This window comes from Anas acuta, chromosome 5, assembly GCF_963932015.1.
Source record: "Anas acuta chromosome 5, bAnaAcu1.1, whole genome shotgun sequence".
Classification (NCBI taxonomy): Eukaryota; Metazoa; Chordata; class Aves; order Anseriformes; family Anatidae; genus Anas; species Anas acuta.
The window spans coordinates 36,092,874-36,116,127 of NC_088983.1; the positions used below are offsets into that span (position 1 = coordinate 36,092,874).

Sequence of the window (23,254 nt, forward strand, 5' to 3'; positions counted from 1 at the left end):
CAGGCACACAACCCTGAAATGCTCTTTCATTTTGATGTGAGGTGAAGAACAGATGAATGCTCTTCCTTTGAAACCAACTTGCTTGTTTCGAAGGACAAAGGTGCCTCACCTCTGGGCCCACAGCCAGCCATGTAACAGTTCACACACTGCACACGCTGATGTTCCTGCAGTTATGGGACTCCCTGAAAGCAGCAGGCTGGTGAGCGTATGGACAAAGAGGAAACCTGGAAGACTTCGGTGGCTCAACATCTGCCTGAAGTGGTAGTCTGTTTGTTTTCAACATGTTTCCTGGTTTCCAGCTAATACATACTGCTGTTTCAAACATCTCAAACAACTTCTGAATGTTGCTAACAGTATTTGCACATGTGAAGTCCACATCATCATTAGGATCATTAACATGTTGTAATAAATAGCATGCAAATGTTTTGCAAATCCTATTCCTGACAACCAACAAAGCCATCCGAATTTGATTACTCTGTAGCATGCAAGGAAGTAACATTTTCAATACTGCAGCTGAAGGTAAATTTTGACCTTTGAAACTTACAAATCCTCGGTTTGGACACTTCAAAGCAGTTCTTTTTATTCTAAATGAAGTTTGTTGAAAGGGTAACTTGTCTATTATGCACAACTCCACAAACTACAACAGGGATATTTTCAATAAGAGCAATGGGAAATGAGTATTTGCCTTCCACTCATACCTCTGAAGATGTTCCCCCATCCATCCCAAATAAATTAAGTCTACTTAATTATAAAAGAAGGATTGAGAAACTGATTCTGAACTGTTTCAATCAAATAATTGATCTGCATACATATGTATTGTTAGAGGCAGCACGGGAAGCTTTGATCCTCAACAAGACCACCCAACTGCCTTTATAAATTAAAATACTTCAATAAATCTGAGATATTATCACATGCATGTATGTGATACAACCAGAACTGCCAAAAATCACAGTGCAATTATCAAGCTCTAGATGATTAGATCTCTAATCACAGAAGCAATATACCTAGCGAAGAAAAAAGAAGACCTAAGAAATTACTTAAGAAAAATAACCTGTTATTTCATCCCAGTTTCAAAAACTGAGCACCTCTTCTAGTAGTTCAGTACTTGGATTACAAAATACTTCACAAACTTTAACTGCCTTCACTGCAAGGACTCAGGAAACCCCACCCACCACCTACAACTCTCAAGACTTCGATATTTGTATTGCCGCTCTATGTGCTCAAGACTGTCATTCATTCAAGTCTTTTTATACATTTTGTTGTGTGCTGTACTCGCATTACATTCATCATGCCTATGATCACCACATTTGGTTTAACGCCTTTCCTTTCTGTCCTGCATTCCTCTTACAGTTCTCTTTATATTCATTGCTCCACATTAAGCTTCCTTCTCCACCCGATCTCAAGCTCCTTCCGCTCATGAGGCAACAACATTATTTGCAAAAAATCTTTCTACTTCAAACCTCGAAGACTAAAACCAGTGCTCAAAGCATCTCTTTCCTCACTCAGCACAACACCCAGCAACTTTTAAAGTATGTACAGTCACTACCAGACTGAGTATAACCCAGTAAGGTTCATCCTCCCTAAAATAAGCCAACAAAATCAAGTTAACAAATATGCATCTTTAAAAACAACAAAAAAGTGCATGTCTTCAGAGCCACAGCTTTACATCAGCACATAAATGGAAAAAAAAGTAGAAGTAGATACTGCATTTGTGGAAAAAAGCAGCTGTGTTTACATGACCTGTCTTCCTGATGAGCTGGAAAATGCTAATAAAATTTCAGTAAGAAAATAAATTATTGTGCATGTTATAGAGATATAAGTATTTCCTTATTTACTGTATTTGGCACTTGTATTTCCAGTTGTTGTAAATCAGGTTTGTTTTCTGTCTCATTTCCCAGCCTTCATTTTCAATATTTTCCTGCCCTGGTCAGTCCCAATGATTTCCAGTGGAAAAAGAAAGAAATTGGTCCTATTGTCCACATTGCTTTGATTAGCATCACCATATAAGTTAAAAAACAGAACAACTCCACACCTTCAACCTTCCTTCTACCCAACTGTACATACAAACTCTTTAAAGAAAAGTGAACAGGGTCATCATTGTGAGCTAACTTGGTACAACGGAGAAAAAACAATCGTCTGTAAACTTGAGGGAAACAGAGCAGCAGTTTTATTTCACCCCCGATTAAGGATAAAAGCCATGTACCAGCTATAAAGAAAGATAACCTCTCTCCCTGTCAATCCTGAGGGAGAAATTTGCCATGTGAAAGTTTGCCCCTTTTTGTCAGCTGTTCTGCTCTAATGAAAGCATCCATCACACAAAACATACATTTTGAGGACATTAGTTCATAGTACTGATTTTTTAAAGCCTGCTGTAGAAACCAAAGTATTTGTTTTTTTAAAAAACAAAACCAAATCTTGGCTACAAAACCCGCCTTCACTCAGTGAAGGGTTCTAAAGAGATGCTTAGAGCTCCAAAACAAGAATAAATCCCTATTACATAGCAGATTTTAACCGAGCAGACCCTGCCAGTTTTGTGCCTCACAATGACAATATGCTGCCCCATAACACAGTGCACATGATTTCAGAAAAATTCAGCTATGCAGGTTTCCAAAGACACCACTGCACTCTATTCCAAGTGTACAGAGGGCTTTTCTGAGAGCCTAAATGCAAAGGTGAATTTCTTAAAGAATTCACTTCAATTTTCGTTAAAACACAGTAAGATAAGCACTTAAATAATTCAGAATGAAGAACCAGATTGCACATTGAAGTTCTATAGTTAAAAATTCACCATATTTTGGATAACATGAACCATATCCTTCAAATACAATATCGGCAGCTTTAAGAGCAAGTCTTAACGTTAACTTCAGACAGATATACCCAGTATCACTGAATTTCAGTTGTATTCCCACGAATCTTTCATAACAGAAATGTCTTCCAAATCAAATAATGAAACTTGCAGTTTTATGTAGTAAGCTTTCATAGTTCAGAAATGCACATAAAGTCTTGATTTTTCTATCTAGAGGCATTACAGCAGCAGAATCTAAAACAAAAACCTAACTATCAGGTATGTAGGTTGTGTGCATTTGCCAAATCTGTAGCTAAATTTTTATATCATCTCAGAGAACTTCAGGGTTGTTTTTGCTTATAATAAAATGCTATACCTTCTAGCTACAAGATAAAAGAAGAATAGCAACTTGCTAACCAAACTCTTGTTTAAAGGGCTAACAGCCTTGAAACTCATGAAATCTTTCTTGAAATCTTCCCCATTAAGGATGATGGCAAATCAATTATCTTTTAGTATGGGGTTACAGTAAGGTCTGTAACAATCGTTTCTCATCAGTTTTGTGATCTAACCTTCCCTTTTACGTTATCACAACTGGCAGCTGTTCAAAGTACTGTCACTAGTGATCATCAGCCATAAAGATGGCCAATACAGCCATCTGAGCAGGAATTCCCTATTAATGCTGAAGTCATAGTCAATTCAGGCTACTTACAGGTAAATGCAAAGATTCCTGCCAGGAATTTTTCCATATCGGTCCCCGCATTAGCGAGTGTCCAATCAGTCACTTACCATGGCCATCTGAACCTCCCTCTCCCTAGCCATTTTATTAACTGCAGAGAAGCTAATAAACTGTTCAGAATATTAGAATTAAGGGGCACTATTTCACTCCATGAAATGACAGCATTTGATACAACCAAGTCCAGATATTCTTCCCATCTCCACCTCCAAGTTAAAGGTGCGCATCCCTCCTTGACATGGCAATTTCATGTCTAAAAAACAACTAGGCAAGACTCATCTAAAAGATGGAAAATCAATGATTCCTAGCGACCATAACGAGCATCCTCTCAGTAGCCAGCAGTTGGTATGACTGCCCAACTATCAGTGACAATGCAGGAAAACTTGTGTATTATTACATATAATATTGTTCAAATCATGAGAGATCTCCTGGCATCACTACTCGTGCATCCTTCGAACGCTTCCCGTTGTGCATTTGTTAAAGTGCCTGGAAATATGATTATGCTAGGCAAGGAGTATGTGAGCAATACTGCCTTCTACGAAGCACACCTACAGGATTCAGAAACAAGGCTGAGGTTAACTGTTTTTCCCCGCGTTATTACCGAGATAGCTGCCGTATTAAAACTTCCATGTCACCAAGGTTACATAAGGCCTGCATACCAAGTCCATCGTGCAAACTGCTACCGCCTACAGCAGATGCAGTGGCATGTGATGCTTCTAAGTGGACACTCCCATTTCTCACCAGCAAGGAGGTGCTAGCGCTGAGCACAGCTGCCTGGGAGGGGGGGCGGGACTGCCCTTTGGCCTGCGAGGAGGGCTGCTGGCCTTGCTGACCATCTTGAAGGCTACGAGAGAACACGGATGGGGGAGACATTACCGGGAAGGAAAGAGAAATAGCTAGAAGTGAAGAAAAACAAGTCTTTTTATCATCTTGAAGAGGAGAAGTTAGAAGTATAGCATTGAGAAGCCATTTATTAGGGTTAAGATAACCCACGAGACCCGTACAACACGTTTGGACAGGAGTTACACCGGTAGCTACGGAGATGCAGTTCCTTTCCTACTTCTTGGCAGTGTTACTGACCTTTGTACTTAAAGGTGAGCTGGGGAGATGTTATTCTTACAAGTCTTAATTTGTGGGTGCAAAAGCAAGCTACCAGTGGTTAGTCTAACTGTAGCCCGAGATCTCACCTCTACACACAAGCGGCTGTTCCCGTCACCTCTCAGTACTTGGGTCCTTTTTGCTCATTGAGGTGTGACTGCATCAACTGTTGTGCTTGTTGTTTGGTAGCAGGAAAGGTGGTGCTTTGACACAGACAATAGCACAGACCTCATGGATACCCACAGCTAAACCAGGAGATCCAGATTTTTATTTTTTTTAATTTAAATATTTAGAATGCATATAGCAAATTATTAATTGGCAAGAGTTTTAGGTCTACTTTAAAGTTATTTTGGCAGTCCTGGCCTGACAGCAGCTTTATTACTCAGTACATCTACTATAAAGAAATTTTTCTATACCCAGACTCATACCTACACCCAGCAAACAGGGTTTAAAATTCAACTTGGTCTTCAGAGAAACATGTAAGATTAAATGTGTAAGCTTACAGACAGAAGTAGACAATGCCTGAAAACGTTATTCCTGTGCGGTGTCAAGAGTTGGACTTGATGATCCTTAAGGGTCCCTTCCAACTCAGGATATTCTATGATTCTACATAACCTCCACATAGGAAAATTATTTTATGAAGCCATTTAACAAAGTTAAATAGTTTTTGTGGGTTTCATTTTTTTAACTGCTTAATATTAAACATGGGAAAAGTCCCTGAATGCAAGTGTTATATATATAAAATTGTGTGTATATATATACACACACACACACTTTGCAAGGATAGTGTTTTTATTATCCTTCATTTTCTACATTTAAAGAAGTTACATCAGTCATTTGCTGGAGGACACTTGATGAGATTAAGAAAACTTTCTATAAAAGAGATAAAGAAATTTTAACAATTTATAGAAAATGTCTCAGACCACTCCCTTTTGAAATACTGTCTTTACCACCAATTGCTTTTAACACATCACTGCTTACAGTGTGACGCCACAGTTGGCAAGGAAGCCTAGAAAGGAAGACCTCACTTGGTTCAGGGGGCGTACCTGCCTGGAGAAGAGAAGGCTCCAGGCAGAGCTCACGGCAGCCCTTTCAGTACTCAAAGGGGGCTTATAAAAAAAAGATGGAGAGCATTTTTTTTTTTTTTTTTTTTTTACACGGGCAGTGAAAAAGCAGGTAATAGTGACAAGGGAGAACAGTTTTAGACTAAAAGAAACAAGATTTAGATCAGATGTTAGGAAGAAGTTCTATACTCAGAGTGGTGAGGCACTGCAGCATGTTGCCCAGAGAAGCTGTGGATGCCCCATCCCTGGAGGTGCTCAAGGCCAGGCTGGATGGGGCTTTGGGCAACCTGGGCTGGTGGGAGGTATCCCGGCCCATAGCGGGGGGGGGGGTGTAAAATTGGGTGATCTTTAAGGTCCCTTCCAACCCAAACCATTCTGTGATTCTATGATCTAGAAATTATTATAAGCAAGTACATCTACTTTTCAGTTCTTTTGTTAGAGCATCACTGCAAAACAAGAAAATAATTATAAGAATAGGTGTTAAGAAAAGCTCATGCAAAATAAAGCAGACATGCACACAGCTGATGAGGTAAAAAAGTTGCAAGTCATTATCATCATGACATATCTGCATCTGAAGCTTCATTCAGTGCTTCGCTGCTGTAGACAAGGCTCCAAGTGAACTACATGGTAACAGAAGCCCTAAGGAAGCTCACAGCCTTGCCAGCCTTGTCTCCCTTAAGCATTATCAGCAACACCAAAACAATGCTAGCCAATACTTCCTCCCATTAAATAGCAGCTAAGTACCAAAAGGTACCTAAATTGCCCTTTCAGTGATTATCTGTAGCTGTCACAATAAAAACAAGGCAAAACATTGGCATTAAAATGGCGTAAGTATGCAGAGAGACATTCTCTGCCTAATTAAAATTTTTTAAAATAAAATTTTACTTGATTTTACTTGAGACAGCCACTTAAGTTCTCTTAGCAGACACACATGCATACACCACTACCTATGCAGGATGCCAATCCATATGTACATTTCAAGTGGCCACAACATTATTGATGCTTAGGGTAATTGGTTGTTTTGTTTCTGCTGTTTTCCTTTGCTTAACTAACATCTAACTTAGCACTGAACCAGCAGAATTTCCCAGTACAGGTTTCATTTAAGTGTCTATCACTGCCAATCATGACGACATTATATTCCTATATCTCTAAGATGACTCTCCTCCCACAGAGGAAGGATTTGCAATAACAGGGGAGGAAAAAAATATCAGATGCAAGTCAGTCTCTAAGGGGCCATCCCCAGGGCATCCAATTTGATGCCAGGAGATTAGATGATCAACGTTTTGTTGGCAATAACAAAGGAAGAAATAATCAGGGCAACTACAGGTTAGCAAACCTAATACTGTTAGGAGTTTAATATAGGAAGTCATACGGGTTAGCAATACTAGAAACTAGACAGGCAGCTCACCACTAGGGTACATGCCAGTAAAGTTGTTGTAGTATTTTGAAAGGATTTTGGTGGTAATTGGCTAAAAAAATCTGTGTGCATTTTCCTTCCTCCAGCAACGCAAAGTTCCCACTCAAATTAAGTTACCCATATAAAGGCAAGTTTTTTTCAGATTACTCATCTAGAAATCACAACTGTAAAAAATGCAAGTTTGCAGATACATTTCACAGCCTGCGGTTCAAATAGAACACGTCAGATCTGAAAGCACTTCAGTGTCTGGTCAGCCTATGACAGTTTGGTCTGGTCTATGCCACAGGACAGTCATTTGATGTCACAAACTTTGCACAAGGCAACCTCTCTCAGTAGTAGATTCTGGACATATGTTTAAGTATTTTTGATAAACGTGCGTCTCTGTGCCAGACAGCCAAAGAACAGAGTTTGATTATTTAGAAAAAAAGAGCCAATGTAGATAACTGGAATATGCACAGCGGAAACACAAGGCTAGAGTATTTGTTTTCCTTTTTCACCAAGTATCTTGTCTGAATAACAAGTTTTTGTCAAAATCATTTTTCTCATGGTCTCACACCGACATCCACCTGAAGGATGAGAGCCTCAATGACTGTGCTACCACACAAACAGGAAGCAGCTCTAAAACCCAGTTTAAACTCAAATCCTCCACTTGCTTTCTACCTGTCCAGGAGAAGAAAAAATTGGTGTTTTCTTGCTAATGTACAGTTATGTAGCTCTCGTTAGTCTGCACAGCCTCTCATTTGATCAACCTACAAAGCTGTAACAACCTCCTCATAAAGAGACAAAACAAGTCAGTGTATCAAGAGAAAAAGAATGCAAGAGCACAGAAGTGATCTAACAGAAAGTTCAAACATCCCTCTCTAAGAAGTAATTCACAGGTGTTGAGCAAGCTACGTTCTAGAAGCTTAACAAACTTATCTGAAATTACATGATTAACTTCAACCACACTCTGCACTCACCAGCAAAAACACCTTTAGCTCAGCTCTTGAAGTGGAAGAAGCCAAGCCTTTATCAAATTTTAGGCACCATTCTTGCAAACCTTTTGCCCAACAAAAATCTAAAAACTTGTCTTTGACTTGTAACAGTTGTGTCATAAAGACGCCAAGATTCCTCCCCATCCTCTACTTTAAAGCATTTCCTTCTATCTGACCAGTTTCTGTAGCACCTTCCAGTTAGGAAAATAACACAAATATGCCTCAAACAAAATCAGACTGCTCCTATCGTTAAAAGTTAGTTCAGCATTCCAAGTAGTGTTATTGAGAACATACAGCATATACACGATAAATATGCAGGAGTTGCCCTCAGAATTACTCTCATATGCATGGCTCGATGCTCCTTTCCTCTACAGGCAGCATTCTGCTTGCCAGATTCTCCAGCATTTAGGCAACCCCTGGACTCCGTGGCTTCAAAAGCAAGTTTGCAAACAGCTTGAGGTTGCCATTTCTCCTGCTTGAGCTCACAGGCTGAACGAAGAGCTTCGGTGGGTAACATACCCGTGGGCTCGTTATTGTTACCAGAGGGGCCAGTGAAGGTTATGGACTGCTGAGATGTATGTGTACACTACGTTGTCAGCATCGCAGAGGCATGCAGCGCCACACCACTAGATTTAATACTGAGCAATACTGTGCGTTCCCTAACGGAGGCATTGGTATTTATTGTTTTTCTTTTTTTGGGAAAAAGTTGCAGGATGTTCACATAATGGTTTGCATTTATTTTAAATTTGGAAGCTTTGTATATACAATTTGGTTCTTTGTTGTTTATCATTTTTATTAAAGCGCTTCTCTCTCACTATCTACATACATGAAAAGTGATACTACTCCCTAAGGCTTACTCTCTTCAAGGAAAGCAAAGCAAAATGAGGAGCGGTGAATGAGCTTTTCTTGGGTCTTTTTTTTCTTGCTTGAAAGCTTCTAATGCTTCTGCTAAAAACATGGAGTTTGTTAGCATTAGTTCACTTTGTTATTTATCCAAAATCAACTATGACATGTTAGAGACTGGCTATCCTGATCATTTTGAAAATAGTGCCACATATACATGCACAATTCAACAGCCCACAGTGACATGCAGTGACAGCTCAAGGAGGTTATGGTGGGGAAGGAAGTAAAGTGCTTTTCTGGCAACACTGGTGGGTGTGAGGAGAAGTGGTCTGCTGCATGCATGCTAAATATGGTGGAACATTTAGATACCCTACCTGAGGGGTGATCCGATGAGCAATGTAGGAGGGGTAGGGTTACTCCCTGCATTGTGCCGGCGTCGTACTGCCTGACGCCTAAATGTGCTGCGTTCACGGCGAAATGTGACAGTCTCCTCGCTGGCTTGTGCTGCTGCATCAAGACAGACTTTAGGTCAAAGACGAACCCATCCTAGTTATGTACAAAGTAACTTTAGACTCCTTTCTTCCCACTGACCCTCCCCAAGTTAAAGAATTGACTTGCAACAAGAAAAGTAGCTTATGCACCGACTGTTCAAATAAAGTGCCTGAAGACAGGATCACCAAACACAATTGTTAGTAAAAATTTGGTGGGTGCGTGCATGTAGGGTTCTGTAAAATACAGCTAGCTGTTTTGTTTTTCCCAAATCCAAACAACCAGATTTCAAAAAAAATCAGATATCCCAAGCCTGTTCTATTTACACAGGGCAGGAAGAGAGACTGATCTCACCGTTTCCTTCATTTAACACAATCAAAGGAGAAACGTAAAGGACAACTTTGTAATGCTGTCTATTACCCCTCGCTACAAAATTCTCATCTCAGCTTTATCACTTCTGCCAAACAGGAAGGGCTGAGGTTTACTTTATCACATCTCTTCACGGGACAATTTGACAAAACGGTGGTGGTCCCCCCCATCCTCCCCCTGTAAGCATGAAGAGATGCATTTTGTTCCTTTTACAGCAGTCACACTACAATTTGGAGGAGCAGGTGTGTAAGATTGAGCAAGAGTATCTTCCATTTAAGGACTGGTGGGTTTGTTTTTCCAACACCTCTCTGCCAAAAAAAAAAAAAAAGGAAGATTTGGTCCAGCAGTAGTTACGCTATAAAAAGTTTGTACATATGCAAGGGAGCCATTTTTTGTTTGTTTTGGCAAATACACACACTCCCGAGCCACTTAGAATCCTTATACTTCAGGATGAACAGGATCATCTTTGCAATTCTGGATTTGGCCTGCTTCATAGTGTGCCTACGATCTCAGAGTCTTCCTCCTGAACCAAGGAGGCTAACGCTCTGCATTCAAGTTGGTTAGCAGAGAGCTCCAAGGGACGGGTCACAAAGGTTTTGGCAGGCAACTGGAGGAGGAAAACAACCTCACATGAACTGAATTCCAAGGGAAAATTAAAGTCTTTAAGAGGAAAATCATAACGTGGTAGACAAAAAGCCTGTTACTAGACTTAGGAAAAACAACGATTATGTCAGGCCAAAACAAAAAGAGAAAACACAGGGAACAAAGAACTTTTTGTGGAAGGGGACCAGAAAAATCACAGGCAGAGCATTCCATGTTCACTTAAGCACACTTCAAGTTATAATATATACTTGTCATTAAACTTCCAAAATTTACTAGTAAAGAATCTAGCACTAGTCTACAGGGAATAGCAACCTATTACTGCTACATACTACTGCCACGGGTCAAGCAATAAAGACTGCATGGAATAAGAGTTTGCTCCTATCCACAAACCACAGGTTATCGAGTGAATACTGCATATGAAACTTCAATCTGTAACTTGCTTTAAAAGCAAAGAAGCTACATGAAAAGATTACCTTAAGACCCATATTAAAGTTACAAGTCTTTCATTACCAAAACATCCTTAATTCAACCCTCTCCTGTATTTTCAGGAAAAACATGGGATCAATCAGCTTCTCCTCACACCTCCACAACTGGTCTTCCATTCCAAGTACGGACAGATAAGTACTTTTCAGTGTATTTCAGCAAAAAATCAAGAAAAGTGAAGCATTAACCTTTACACTTTATTTTAATATACGGCCTAATTGCTTCATGGCTCTTATATCTGAAGTACTGGAAAAATGAAACACTAAAAAGAAGATGAAACCTTGCCTTTCTTCCTGGTGGTTAAAACAACGCCAGGTGGTTAAAACAAGAGGCCAGGACTGCCCACTGATTTCAGATGCTAATTTGTAAGGCTCAGTTTTTCCAGAGTATGTATCAGGAGATAAAAATTCATATACTGAAAACAGTTCCTACTGACTTCAGATGCAAAAGCAAATCCATGCATTTCCACAAATCAGCCATGGTTAAGCACCATAGAATAAGGAACAGTGACTGATCTTAACTGAACCGTAAACATCTCAATTACCATTAAGATGGTAACCATCCCCATTACATCTCAATTACCATTTGCAGCTCCTTAGCAAAAGCAGGTTTCAACTGTAATTCTTCAAGGCAGCATACTTAACATTGACATCTGTTTTTCTTTTGATATCCTTTAGTCAGTAAACACAGCTTCTGCAACAACTCAAGCATAGATTACAGAAACACTAGGGGTCTTTCCTACACAGCTCCAATTTATCACTAAAGTTTTCCTCCTGAAGGGAGGTAGACATTGCCCTAAGTGAGGCAATGCTCTTGGGGGTGGGAAGAAGAAGGACAAAAATCAAGCATAACAGAAGATTAAAACAAAAATCAAAAATTGCCAACAACTCTGGCATTCACTAGCATTTTTATTTTTTGACTTTAGGCTTTTAAAAATAGGTTTTGGTGTAGCTTTCTACAGAACCTGCCAAGGAATTTTGGATTTATCTTAATGGTTCTGTTCAATACACATCTTCTACATACACAACTCCTGAATGTAGCTGGTGACTTCCCAGATCACTAAGCAAGTTTATTTGTTCTCTTTCAAAGACTGGAGAGCTTTTCAGCCCAGGAGCTGAGTCTCCTACTCAAGAAGCTACATGTTGAAGCCATGACTTAAAAAACCGAAAGCAGCCTGCTGAGCAGAAAGGATTACGGTTTGTTTAAAGCGTGGAAAGCCACTGAACTAAGCAAACAGCTTTTTGGGGGATAAACTAATTCTAAAGAGTACATAGTTTACTCGTATAATTTTTTTTATCCCATGTTAATACAGATTATTTGTGTTTCTACTTGTCTTTAAGGAGGAGGAGCAAGCAGTACAGCTGCTCCTCAGCTCAGAAGAAGGATTCAATATAAATATCCTAAAATAGCCACTAACATGCTCTAGGGGCTTTTTAATCATGAGGGAAATTGCTTTGTTTTAACATAAGCAATCTTCCTATAATAAAGTAACGTGTTTTGATGTTTAAAGAAAACTAAATAGTGTATCCCAGTAGGACAGTAGCTTTTTTAATACATCTCTAGGCTACAGCTCATGCTTCTCTGATGTTACCACTTACAGCCACTTATTCTAGATTCCAAGAAGATAAGATCCAGCATCTATGCCATGTAGAAAATTTAAATCTAATAGGGAGAGATAACATAGGTTTTACTTCTCTAATGTAAAAAAACAAGTTAAGCCTTGCAGCTTACAGAATGTTTCTGAGGTTTATTTTTCTGCTTTCTTCTAGTCTTTTTTTGTTGAAACAAATTTCTTGACTTCACTGAAGTGTAAAGTATGAATTTCTTCTGCATGTCACCATTTGTATTTGAGCCCCAATCATTAGCTGTCCTCCAAACTAGGAAAAAAATAAATCAGATGTGAAGTTCACAAAATGCACCTTAGGAACACAAACCTGCTTCCCAGAGATCAATAAAACAGGAGGTGGGAGCCTACCGACAACTTGGTAACAAAATTTAACCCTCCCGTGTTTATTCCCAATAAAATAGTAGCAAGCAAGATCTTGTTTTGACTTTTGTGATAATACAACTGTGTGCATGAACACAGATTTATTAAAATCAACACTTGCTCTTTCAATTCAATTCTGATTGGAAAAAAGTCAACCCACATACACACTTAAAGACATGAGGACATCCCTTCTTCATCATCATACATTTGGAGTGATACTCTCCCAGTAAAAGGACTCAGATGTATTGTGGAGAAAATTGTAGACTAACGAATTACTCGCATCCCTCTGCCAAAAAACTGTAGACTAATGAATTACTCGCATCCCTCTGCCAAGTAGCTGGGAATACCTGACTACAGGTTGAACTACCCTGTTTGCAGGCTATGCCTTTCCAAAATTTCTTTCTATACTACACAAGTGTTTTTGATGTAAAGCTCTAATTCCTCACTTTTAGAGGGAAGACTCAGTTTCACACCATGATGTACAGCTAGCTTTAAGAAACCAACATGCAAATATTTTCTTTTGCAGAGGAACATTTACGCATACATCTGAAGTAATCATTTACATCTCCCTGCATTTATATATCACCACTCTTAATCTAAACTTAAAGATAGAAACCGATGAGGCATGAGATGAAAAAGCAGAACTTCCAAGTTTTACTGCACTAACAAGGCTCATTTCATTTGGGCTAAGAAAAAATGCTAAACCCAGTGGCTCAGATAAAATCTTCCCATGTAAGAAAATTCCTGGAAAGATACAACATGAAGGTAACACAGCCGTAAAGTACTGACATGGAAAGCCACGGAGTTCTATGGATAAAAATCAGTTTTGTTTTCCAATGAGACTAACGTTTGCAAAAGAAGAAAACACATAATGGAAGCAGTATTACTCACATTTCTCATGTGTTTCTCAAAAATACACCACTTGAAGTCTGGATTGTTTTGAACGTTACTCCAGTTAAACACGGTTAGACTTCTGCATGGAACCCAAGTGATATTTGCTCACTTCATTTCTCTGTCCAGCTGGAAGTTGTGATCTAACCTTTTTCAACTACTTGTATTACCAACCCTACAGACTTTCAACAAGTTCTGAAATCAACAGTTTACAGCTCATACATTCACATAGGGAATGAAATCTGTCTTCTAACCCTAAACACACTTCACCAAACCCAACAGCTGAAATTTTGTCCTTCTGTATCAAGCACCTCTACCTCATTTGTGTTCAAAACATAAAAAATACCTCTAACTTTTTTTCTGAAAAGTATGGCAAGTAAGAATAACACATTTTGTGTCTGTCAGCAGTAACACAGATTGGTTTCCTACACACATGCATTTATTAGTCAACGTTTTTCTCACAATCAATATTCTTGCCAAGTTTATTCTCATGTGCCTTAATAAAATTTTAAAAACTTAAGTAGAGGAAAGGAATTAATTCAGTCTATATCTTTCGTATGCAGTTAATAGTCACCATGGATTATACACCATTATTTACACCACTACTACAATTAAATCACAAGGGTTTCTTAAACCTATCCAATAATAAGCAGAGCACTGGTTTATAGTATTACCACTTACTTTGGACATTTAACAAAAAGATACTCCTAATACCAATTTCTGAAGAAAGCTAAAAGTGGAGATGTGGGCAGCAAAGTAGAAGCACTAAAGAGTAGAGGGACACCCCAGAGAGAAAGTTCTGCTGGAAAACAGGGTAGTGGAAAACAGTTTACTATTTAGAAAGGAAAGTTACAAAATTAAAAAAAAAAAAAAGTAGAAAAGTTAAAGAGAAGCAAGGGAAGTAATGTCCAAGACTTCAGTGTTGTGGCTGAAACGTACCAAGAAGGTTGGTAAATGTTCTTCCAGCCTTATCTCAATTACATCAAGTCAGACACTACAACAATCCAGAAAGCAACACCACACTGTCAAGCAGGGAACAACCACAACAATGAAACCATCTGGTTTGAGTTCTAAACCAAACATTTTTATAGACCAGCTTGATAGACAAATTTCCATACCAATACCAAAGATAGAACCAGGACTCTCAGTTCTTCTATTTCACTGTACAGGATCCTCACTTGCATTATTTCATTATTAATCACAGTCGGTGTTATTCACACAGCATTCTTGACTCTAGTGTTGATGTACTAGGGGTCAAAGACCTGAAGTGATCTCCTAATCTGATCCCCTGCCCAATATAACCCCTACATCTGGGTATCAATAGGTAGCAGTATATTCAGGCCACAGACAAGTGTTCTTATCCTACATTAATCTTTATGAAGCTTTTGATTCTTTGCATTTGGATTTATTCACCTTAAAAAAGAGATGCTTTAAATCTCTAGAACATACAGCTTTGCCTGATTAAGTGGTGTTCATTAGTATATCATATACAGAAAAGCATGTTTGCTTTGAATGGGCTGCACCATTAACTACACCATCAAATTACATCTTGGAGCTACGTTTGGCAGAAGCGTGTAGCACTTCATTCCAGTACAGTGAGCTCTCCAAACTGTTCCTGGCTGTATGCCTAGCAATAAATCCAGGTATATCTATGATAGGGCAGAAAGAGAGTGGGTTACTAACTTAAATGTAGATGTAGTTTGTTTTTTATTAACTTTATCAGAAATTCTTATGCAACTTGTTTGAGATGAATACTCAGAAAATATATCAACAACAGATGCTGTTTATCAATAAAATCCAGCCGTTCTTTCCAAATCAAGTTTAAAATTGTGAGAAGTAGTTGCACAAACACCACCAACCTAAGACGTTTAAATAACTTGCTCCCACAGCAATGCAAAGCATTTTGAAAGAACCACTACTTCTGGTTTCTTTGGGAGGTCTGAGAGAATTTAACCAAGGTCAAATTTTGCGAGCGCTATTCCCAAGGGAAAACAAACAAAGAAACCAAACAAAAGATAAACTTTATTTTGCCTTTTTTTTTTTTTTAGTATATGCTCTAATGCCGCAACACGCATTTTTGTCAAGTATTTTGAATTTCCCTTATGCAGCCCCACAGACTTTAAGTAGAATATCTGCTGTTCTGTGCATGATACACTGGAGGAGCACACTTCCACCAAGTAACAGGCAGACTCTTACCAGCAGCATTCAGAGCTTTTGGCAAGCAGCTACTCTGTTCTCAACAGCCACTGCTACAAGCTGGACAAAACCTTTTTGTTTGTTTGTTTGTTTTTTGATTGTTTTTAACTCCTTCCTCATATGGAAGGATAAAATATCAGGAAAGATGTGGTCACAGGTCTTCTAATGAAAGCCCTCATGCTATGTATAAATACCACAGAGGGAACGAAACAGGCAGGACAAAGTCCCATACAGCATACTAACATTACATTTCACTTTGGTCGTTAGCAATAGACTAATTAGTAGATGCAGGAGTCGTCTACATGCCATTTCACTGGCAAGTTGCAGACCTGTAGGCTGTGGTTTCATTTCAGCCTTGCGCATCAGTCCTAATGCTGTTCTTATTTTTAAATGTTGAAGGGTTACATCTCAGTCCTACTGGGACTCATGAAGATCTAACAAACCTCAGAGGTACTTCTGTAAGACCCAGCATTTACTTCATTGCACACAGAAGCTACGACAGAAACGTTGCTGTTAGCACTTCCCAATATGTGACTGCCTAAGCACAATTTTCTTCTATTTCATTCTTGCTCCAAATGCTGGGTACATTATAGCACAATGCCAGTTGACATCTAAAAATCAGAGAAACTCACATGCAGAAGAACCCTATCTGCTGCCTAATCCTCTTGGCTTGATCCAGTTACAGGAGGGTCCTGCTGAACACACGAGTAGCTCACACACACCACTACATCACATTAACATTGCACATTTGTCATTCACCACCATTTCTAAACTCTTCAGTTTGATTATTCCCATGCACAACTGTTTGGTTTAGTAGTTTCAGTGTGGACTGATAATCCAGAAGAGAGACCAGAAGCAGCAGCCTGTATAATTGCATTGATTGCACACACAGCAAACACATCAGCCAAACCCCATCAGAATCACGGAAAAGCTCTACGACACAAGTAGTGACTCCAGATCGCTGAAACTGGACGCAACATAAACGTAGTAGGAAAAGGGATATTTGGTAACAGCTGGCATGATCATTGGCTGCAAAGCACTAATCTCAAATACCATTTTTAGCTTTAGAGAAGATATTATCTAGTGATTACAAGCAGATACATGAAGCATCTATGTACAAATACATGCAGACTGAAAAGCTGAACAGGTTTCCATTTGCCATATAAAATGCAGGATTCGAATCCAAGCTCACACAAACCTATTTCGCTTGTTTATAGGGATGTATCGTAGGCCACAAAACATGAAACAGGATGAGCTGTTACTTCAATGGCAATATGCAATGTACAGAAAGAAAAGCCATTACATGCAATTTTATTTCCAAAAGGTATGTAACTCAAGTACTTAAGTAAATCTGTCAAATTACAGCAAGCTGTAAAAGAAAGGAGCAACTGAAAGGGTGCATCTTTGACAGTTAAAGGACTGGAGGAGAGCACGACTTTTCAGAGCAGCTGAAGTTCCACAAAACATCACCGTGCCATGTACAGCATTACATTGGTTCTTTAAACGTTTACAGACAGCAATCCAGAAGTAGCACACATCTCGCAGAAGCCAGACACAGGAGAGTACCAAGGTGATATTTTCAAAACATCAGACATTTAACCGAAGTTTTAGACATCTAGACATCATCTATCTACCCATCAATTCACTAAGTAACCTGTAGGAGTAGCTAAATAAAAAAAAAGCACCTGTTTTAAGGCATCATCTTCCACCTCATTTTTTGTTGTTATACATCAACCACATTTAATGAATTTAAGTACAAAATTTCAAAATGCTGCTTGTCTGCATTTTAATGAACTAAATTTTAATGAACTACATTTTCAATTGCACAAGTTATCATCATTTAAGAAATGAGTCAACCACCACTGCCTGGCACAATAATAAGATAGAAATGAAACTGCTAAGTTCTCTCTGCTGAAGGAACACATGTACAGGTTCATAAAGCATCCTGCTTAGTAAGAGATTAAAGGCCATACCCATTACTAAACACCTTTTAGCAGTTATATAAGCCAGAATGTACTTTAGTTACTTCCCTGAAGACTTAAATATAAAATCACGAGCCGTAACTTCACTTAAGTCATATCTGAAAAATGGGAACAAATTCACTGACTGTAAAAGGGAAAAGCACATCCGTATTGGTCTTTTGGCTACCCAGTGTACACCTGCAACCACTTTGTTTCAGAAAGCTATAAAAAGCAACCCATAGAAATTCAAAAGTTTATATAAAATAATTAAATAAACCATTCAGCAGGAGGTGGAACCAGAGAACTTCTAAGAATCTGATCCAACCGAGATCCTTAAATCTTATGAAAATCTGAAGCAAGTTTATTCTGCCATTCACCCACTACACATAAATAAAATAATTTCTTAATTTTCTTAAATAGCTTCTATACAAACACACATATCTGATATATATTTACATCATATGCATTTAAAAACACTATCAAAAGATGAAGACAACTCAGTAGTAGGAAATACTGAATAACAAGTTAAAACATTTTCTTTGATTAATAGTAACCACAGGTAAGACTACAGATGAAAGCAACTTAAGATATAGACATTACAGAACATTTTTTCCCTTCCAAATCAAGAACTTGTTACAATAAAAGAACAGTCCCAAAACAAACCAGTAGAAACAAAGGACAACTAGAAGAAATTTTTCAGATAGACCAGGAGAAGATAAATTCAAAGTAATTACTGTCTTGATGCTAGACATGACTGCATAAATATGAAGTAATGTTAAAAAGAAAAATGGTGGGTTTGTTCTGCTTTCAGGAAAAAAAAAAAACACAACACAATTTCTTACAAACGTAAAGGAAATGGTTCCTATTCTATTAGGATAAGCAAGCATCATTTGATATCATCAGGTCTGGAGAACCTGAGCCCAGATGGTTTCTCAAAAGATGCCTTGAAGCCCATGGGCAGGTAATAGTTGGGTTCTTTCAATTAAAAATACCAGCAACCTCAGAATAATCAATACCTAAACAAAGTTCAAAGGGGAATCTATTCAAAGGGCAATCTAAATATACTGATGAGCATAACAGCAAAGCTTCCCTGCTTAGGCTGCTACAGCTTATGTATTTGTAAGATTACAATCAGATGGTTCCAGTTTGTTCTTCCCTGTTATTTCAATCTTTAAAAGACTAAGCAAAGTATTTGGCAATATACCCCAATCAACCAAGCACTGATTCTTTCAGACTACAGATGACTGAATGTTGTTGTCATGTTCTGTAAAACAGGGTACATTATTCCTCCTCTGCATATCAGGAAAGAACCTTAACAGTTTTAAGCTGTAATAAACTAATATGAAATTTAATTTTGTGCTGAGGAAAGCATGCAGTCAAAACAGTAAAATACATAAAGCAGACTTTATATTAGTTAAACTACTCCTAGTAAACATAGTCAAAGACCTATAATTTTAAATAAGGTGTAATAAAAACACGTGCTAAGTGTTTAGCTCAGCGTTAGTACTAAACTAGCAACCTGAACTTTTTTCTTAAAGCTACCACAGAACTCTTACTAGCAAGAACAAAAAGATAGAAAGTATTCCTACATGAAGGGTTTTGTTTGAAGTGAAGGCACCCAAATAGGTTTGAGATAGCCATAAACCAGTCAAATTTGATCAGTAATCAATATACAGGACTCCAACATCACACTTTTTCCCCATATAAAGTTATTGTTTTGATTAGTTTGCTCTTCAGTCAGTGTGAGAACAAAAGAACCATGGGTCCTATCTCACCTCCTGATGGCTTGAAGTCTCTTAAGATACTAGAGTCACTATACTTTACGAACAACTGAAGCAGCGAGGACAGTAACTTTGCTACAATTTCATAGGAATATTTATGTCTTTATGCAAGCTATTTTATGAGGCATTTATATCCTTAGCTAACAAGATCTAGATTTTCTGAACAGTATTCCTTTCAAAAAACAATCCCTGAAGTCAAAGGTAGTTAGCAAACCCATATCACTCTGTAAACCTGTTTACATCCACCTATCTTCCATGACGTGGACACATGGAGAGCTTTCCAATTAAAGCAGTGAATCTGACTAACCAAGGAGACTGAAACATTACTAGTGATAAACTAAAGCTACTGAGCTCTAGTAAATTTTTTCCAAAGCCCTTATTAATCTATATTAACACTAGCTATTACAAGTAACTTCTGTCCTCACACTGCACCAAGCAAAGCAATAGTTACAGAGAGTAAGAGGAAGCTACACTCCTCTCTCTGAGGCAGGAAGGCAAGCGTGTTCTCATAATGAGGACAAAAAAAAAATAATAATCTCAAAGTAAACAGCATTGTATAGCCAACTTGAACAATAGCAAAGCTAAGGAAAACCAAACCCCTACGAGAATTCAGTTTAGTAAGCAGACCATCATAAAAAAGCATAATTCAAGACAGCATTGTAAGGGTTTTTCATTTTGTTGATACCACCTCTCCAGAGTTCATCCACCTGCTAGAGCCCCTCTAAGAGGCAAGTCACTTCAAACAAGCAGTTCTATGTTCTAACTGAACCATCTTTTAAACAAAAAGAGTCTCAATTTTATTGAGAGCTTTTGAAGTAGTACACAAATTGAAAATTTTGACTAATACAATGGAGCAGGTCTATAGTAACTATATATAAATATAGTATATGAGTATATATAAATTATATATATATTAAATTATATATAACTATATATAAGTAGTGTAAATAGTAACTGTAAAACATAGCTCTGGTTTAACAAAGACCACCAGTAACACCTCTCTATATATTTCATAACATTTGTTTGAATTCAACACACTTCTGTAGATCTTCCAGGAGAGGATGATGGAAATGCTTTGCCAGTTTTACTGGGCAAGAATAGAGGAACAGAAAGACATTTAAATAGAGCTGTAACTGAAATTCATTAACAAAGAGTGGCAAGGTTACTTCTGGTAGGCCATTTACTTACCTCCACTTGCTGATTCTTGCTCTTCCCCTTCAGGAAACGTAGCCTGGCTTGGTAAGCTATTCCTAGAACGAGTGACTGACTCTAAGTGTGAAGCCCTTCCCAGCAGAGATAGCTCATCTAGCACCTCTCCCTCTTTGGCTTCCAAATCAGATTTTGAAGTGGTTAACTGTTTTATGTTACCTGGTGCCATTAGACTATTTGGGTCATTTAAGCAAGCTACAGTACCACTGTCCAGGCTCAATACTCTGGCACGATTCTTGGCACTGTTAGTGCTAGAAGTCCGACGCGTGGATCGCTTTTTGCTAATTCCTTCAGAGCTTACGTGGGCTTTGTGAGCATTTTCAGCGTCTGTGCCCCCACGTTCTTTAGTAACGTATTTGGTCTTTAGAGCACTGTACTTTCCCTCAGGAGACTGGCATGAATGGGATGTGGTGCTGGAAGAGCTATCACTGCTGAACTGGTGAGCTGACTGCATACTTGATGTCCTGCTTAAGTCACTTTGATCACTGGAGTCCTCATCATGACAAAACACAGCACTGTGGGGTTTAGTACCAGATACACCTCGGAAGGAGACGTATTCCCTGTGCCGACTTGAATCAAAACTACTAGCCCGTTTTTTTCCTGTCCGTCTCCGGCTGGACTTATGGGTAGAGGCCGTTCGATGTATTAAGCTAGAAGACTTTGGTCGAACATCTCCTTCTTTTTGTTTCCCACTAGTTTCTTTACAAGCTCTGGAGTCTACTAGCACAGCTAGTTTCTCACTCTGCTCATCTCTTTGTTCAGCAGCCTTCCCAGGTGTCCTGTCAGCTTGTGTAATCAGTTCATTGGCGTGTGGGTTCTTATTGGCCTCTTCTGAAGCAGAGGCACTAAGACCTTTCTGACCGTGCAGCTCATCAGATCCATTAGAACCCTTTACCTCTTGGACACCACTGTTAGAGCTCACTTCCACAGCAGTCCTTTCGCTACTAGTCCTTTTGTCAGTAGTAGAACTACTATCATCCTCTGAGTCAACACCACAGTCCTTTTTCTTACCACCCTTTTTTTCTTCTCTGGGAGACTCTTCCTCATGCTCCGACAGCACACTTTCTATGTGCGTTGAGCTAGTATGTTCACTTTTATAGCTACTGATGGTACTGTTAGTGTCACGATCAGTCCCACTGCAGTAGCTTTCTGTTGAACCACTGCTTCTAGTACTCAGGCTTCTCAGACTGTCCACGCTTTTGTCTGCTTTCAAGGATTTACCCTTCCCACTCTTAGTCAACGGTTGAGGGCTGCTACTTTTCAGAATGTCATCTAACTGAAAAACTCCTGAAATACAAGAGTTCTCAGCCAAGGACTCTCTGGATCCAGAAGGGGGCTTGGAAGCTTCTAACTCACTGACAGGATCTAGTCCTCGTCTTTGTTGATAGAGAGGGAAGTCATTCAATGAAGCATCTGGAAAAGCGACAGCAGAGCTAGAAGTCCTTGGTACGCCTCGTGGCCTGTGCTCCTTTCTATAGGAGTGAGAATGCAGAGTTATAAGCGAAGCTACTTCTGTATCACATGCACTAGTTTTAGACTGGTCCACAAGCTGGTTGTTCGAGAGGCACACTTTATCACTGTTGTCTCTTGGCAAATCCTGTCCAGAGGATAGTGAAGGCTGGATGGAGACAAACGAGTCATTCGACACCAGACGAAAAAGCTTCCGATCAGTTGCCAAATCTGTTGGAGTATATAGTTAGAAATATTCATGTAGAATGTTCAATTAAGCTATACAATTTATTTTACAATTGCTTATTCATATCAGATAAAATAAACTGAAAAATCCCTTTGCAAGTACTACACATTATATAACCATAAAAAAAATAACTCCCCGGCACCTGGACAAGCCTGACAAGTGACTAAATTTAAGGAACTATAACACCTACTTAATCTCAACAGCTAATAAACAACAAATTCTGATTAGTTCCCTACTACTTCTCTTGCTTATGCACCTCAGACCTTGTTTTTATGTATCCCAGAGTTGTTTGTTTTTTGTCATTTAAGTTACAAGAGGCTCTAACCTTGCATTTTGTCTCTCCTCCTACATGCAATAAACCGTTTGTTTCACAAACATTATTGATTAAATAATCCCTATCAACTCTGAAGTAAAATATTATTTATATATATATATATTTATATATCCACAAAAGAAAACTACCTTTCCTAACAGATACGAAGTAAACTCACAATTGATCAAGTTCATCAGGACTATAACAAAACTCGAGGAAGTTACTGAGTTTGCTCTGAACAGTGATGAATTCTAGTTTTAAGAAGAACAAGTATTGGCTGCTCTTTCAAAACTGATATCCTACTTCTAACACTGGCTCCGTCAAAGTCGAGTATTTGCTGTCAGTTCTTTTTCAGAATCATT

The 23,254-nt window shown here is 38.7% G+C and overlaps 2 protein-coding genes across 10 annotated transcripts in view; one reads left to right on the plus strand and one right to left on the minus strand.

The window, feature by feature from the left end:
* The window catches only part of LOC137857503 (disintegrin and metalloproteinase domain-containing protein 20-like), a 371,501-nt gene that overhangs the window by 167,193 nt on the left and 181,054 nt on the right, over window positions 1-23,254 (plus strand). The gene's annotated exons all lie outside the window — the stretch shown is intronic.
* PCNX1 (pecanex 1) overlaps window positions 1-23,254 on the minus strand; it is an 85,790-nt gene that overhangs the window by 43,358 nt on the left and 19,178 nt on the right. For 4 of the 9 annotated variants that reach the window (XM_068684087.1, XM_068684086.1, XM_068684084.1 and 1 more), the window contains 3 exons: window positions 20,863-22,563; window positions 9,289-9,421; window positions 4,178-4,362 (listed from right to left, as the gene is read on the minus strand). In XM_068684087.1, coding sequence (XP_068540188.1) covers window positions 4,178-4,362; window positions 9,289-9,421; window positions 20,863-22,563 — 2,019 coding nt within the window. The remainder of the gene's footprint in view (window positions 1-4,177; window positions 4,363-9,288; window positions 9,422-20,862; window positions 22,564-23,254) is intronic. The other 5 variants (XM_068684089.1, XM_068684088.1, XM_068684092.1 and 2 more) reach the window with 3 other exon arrangements.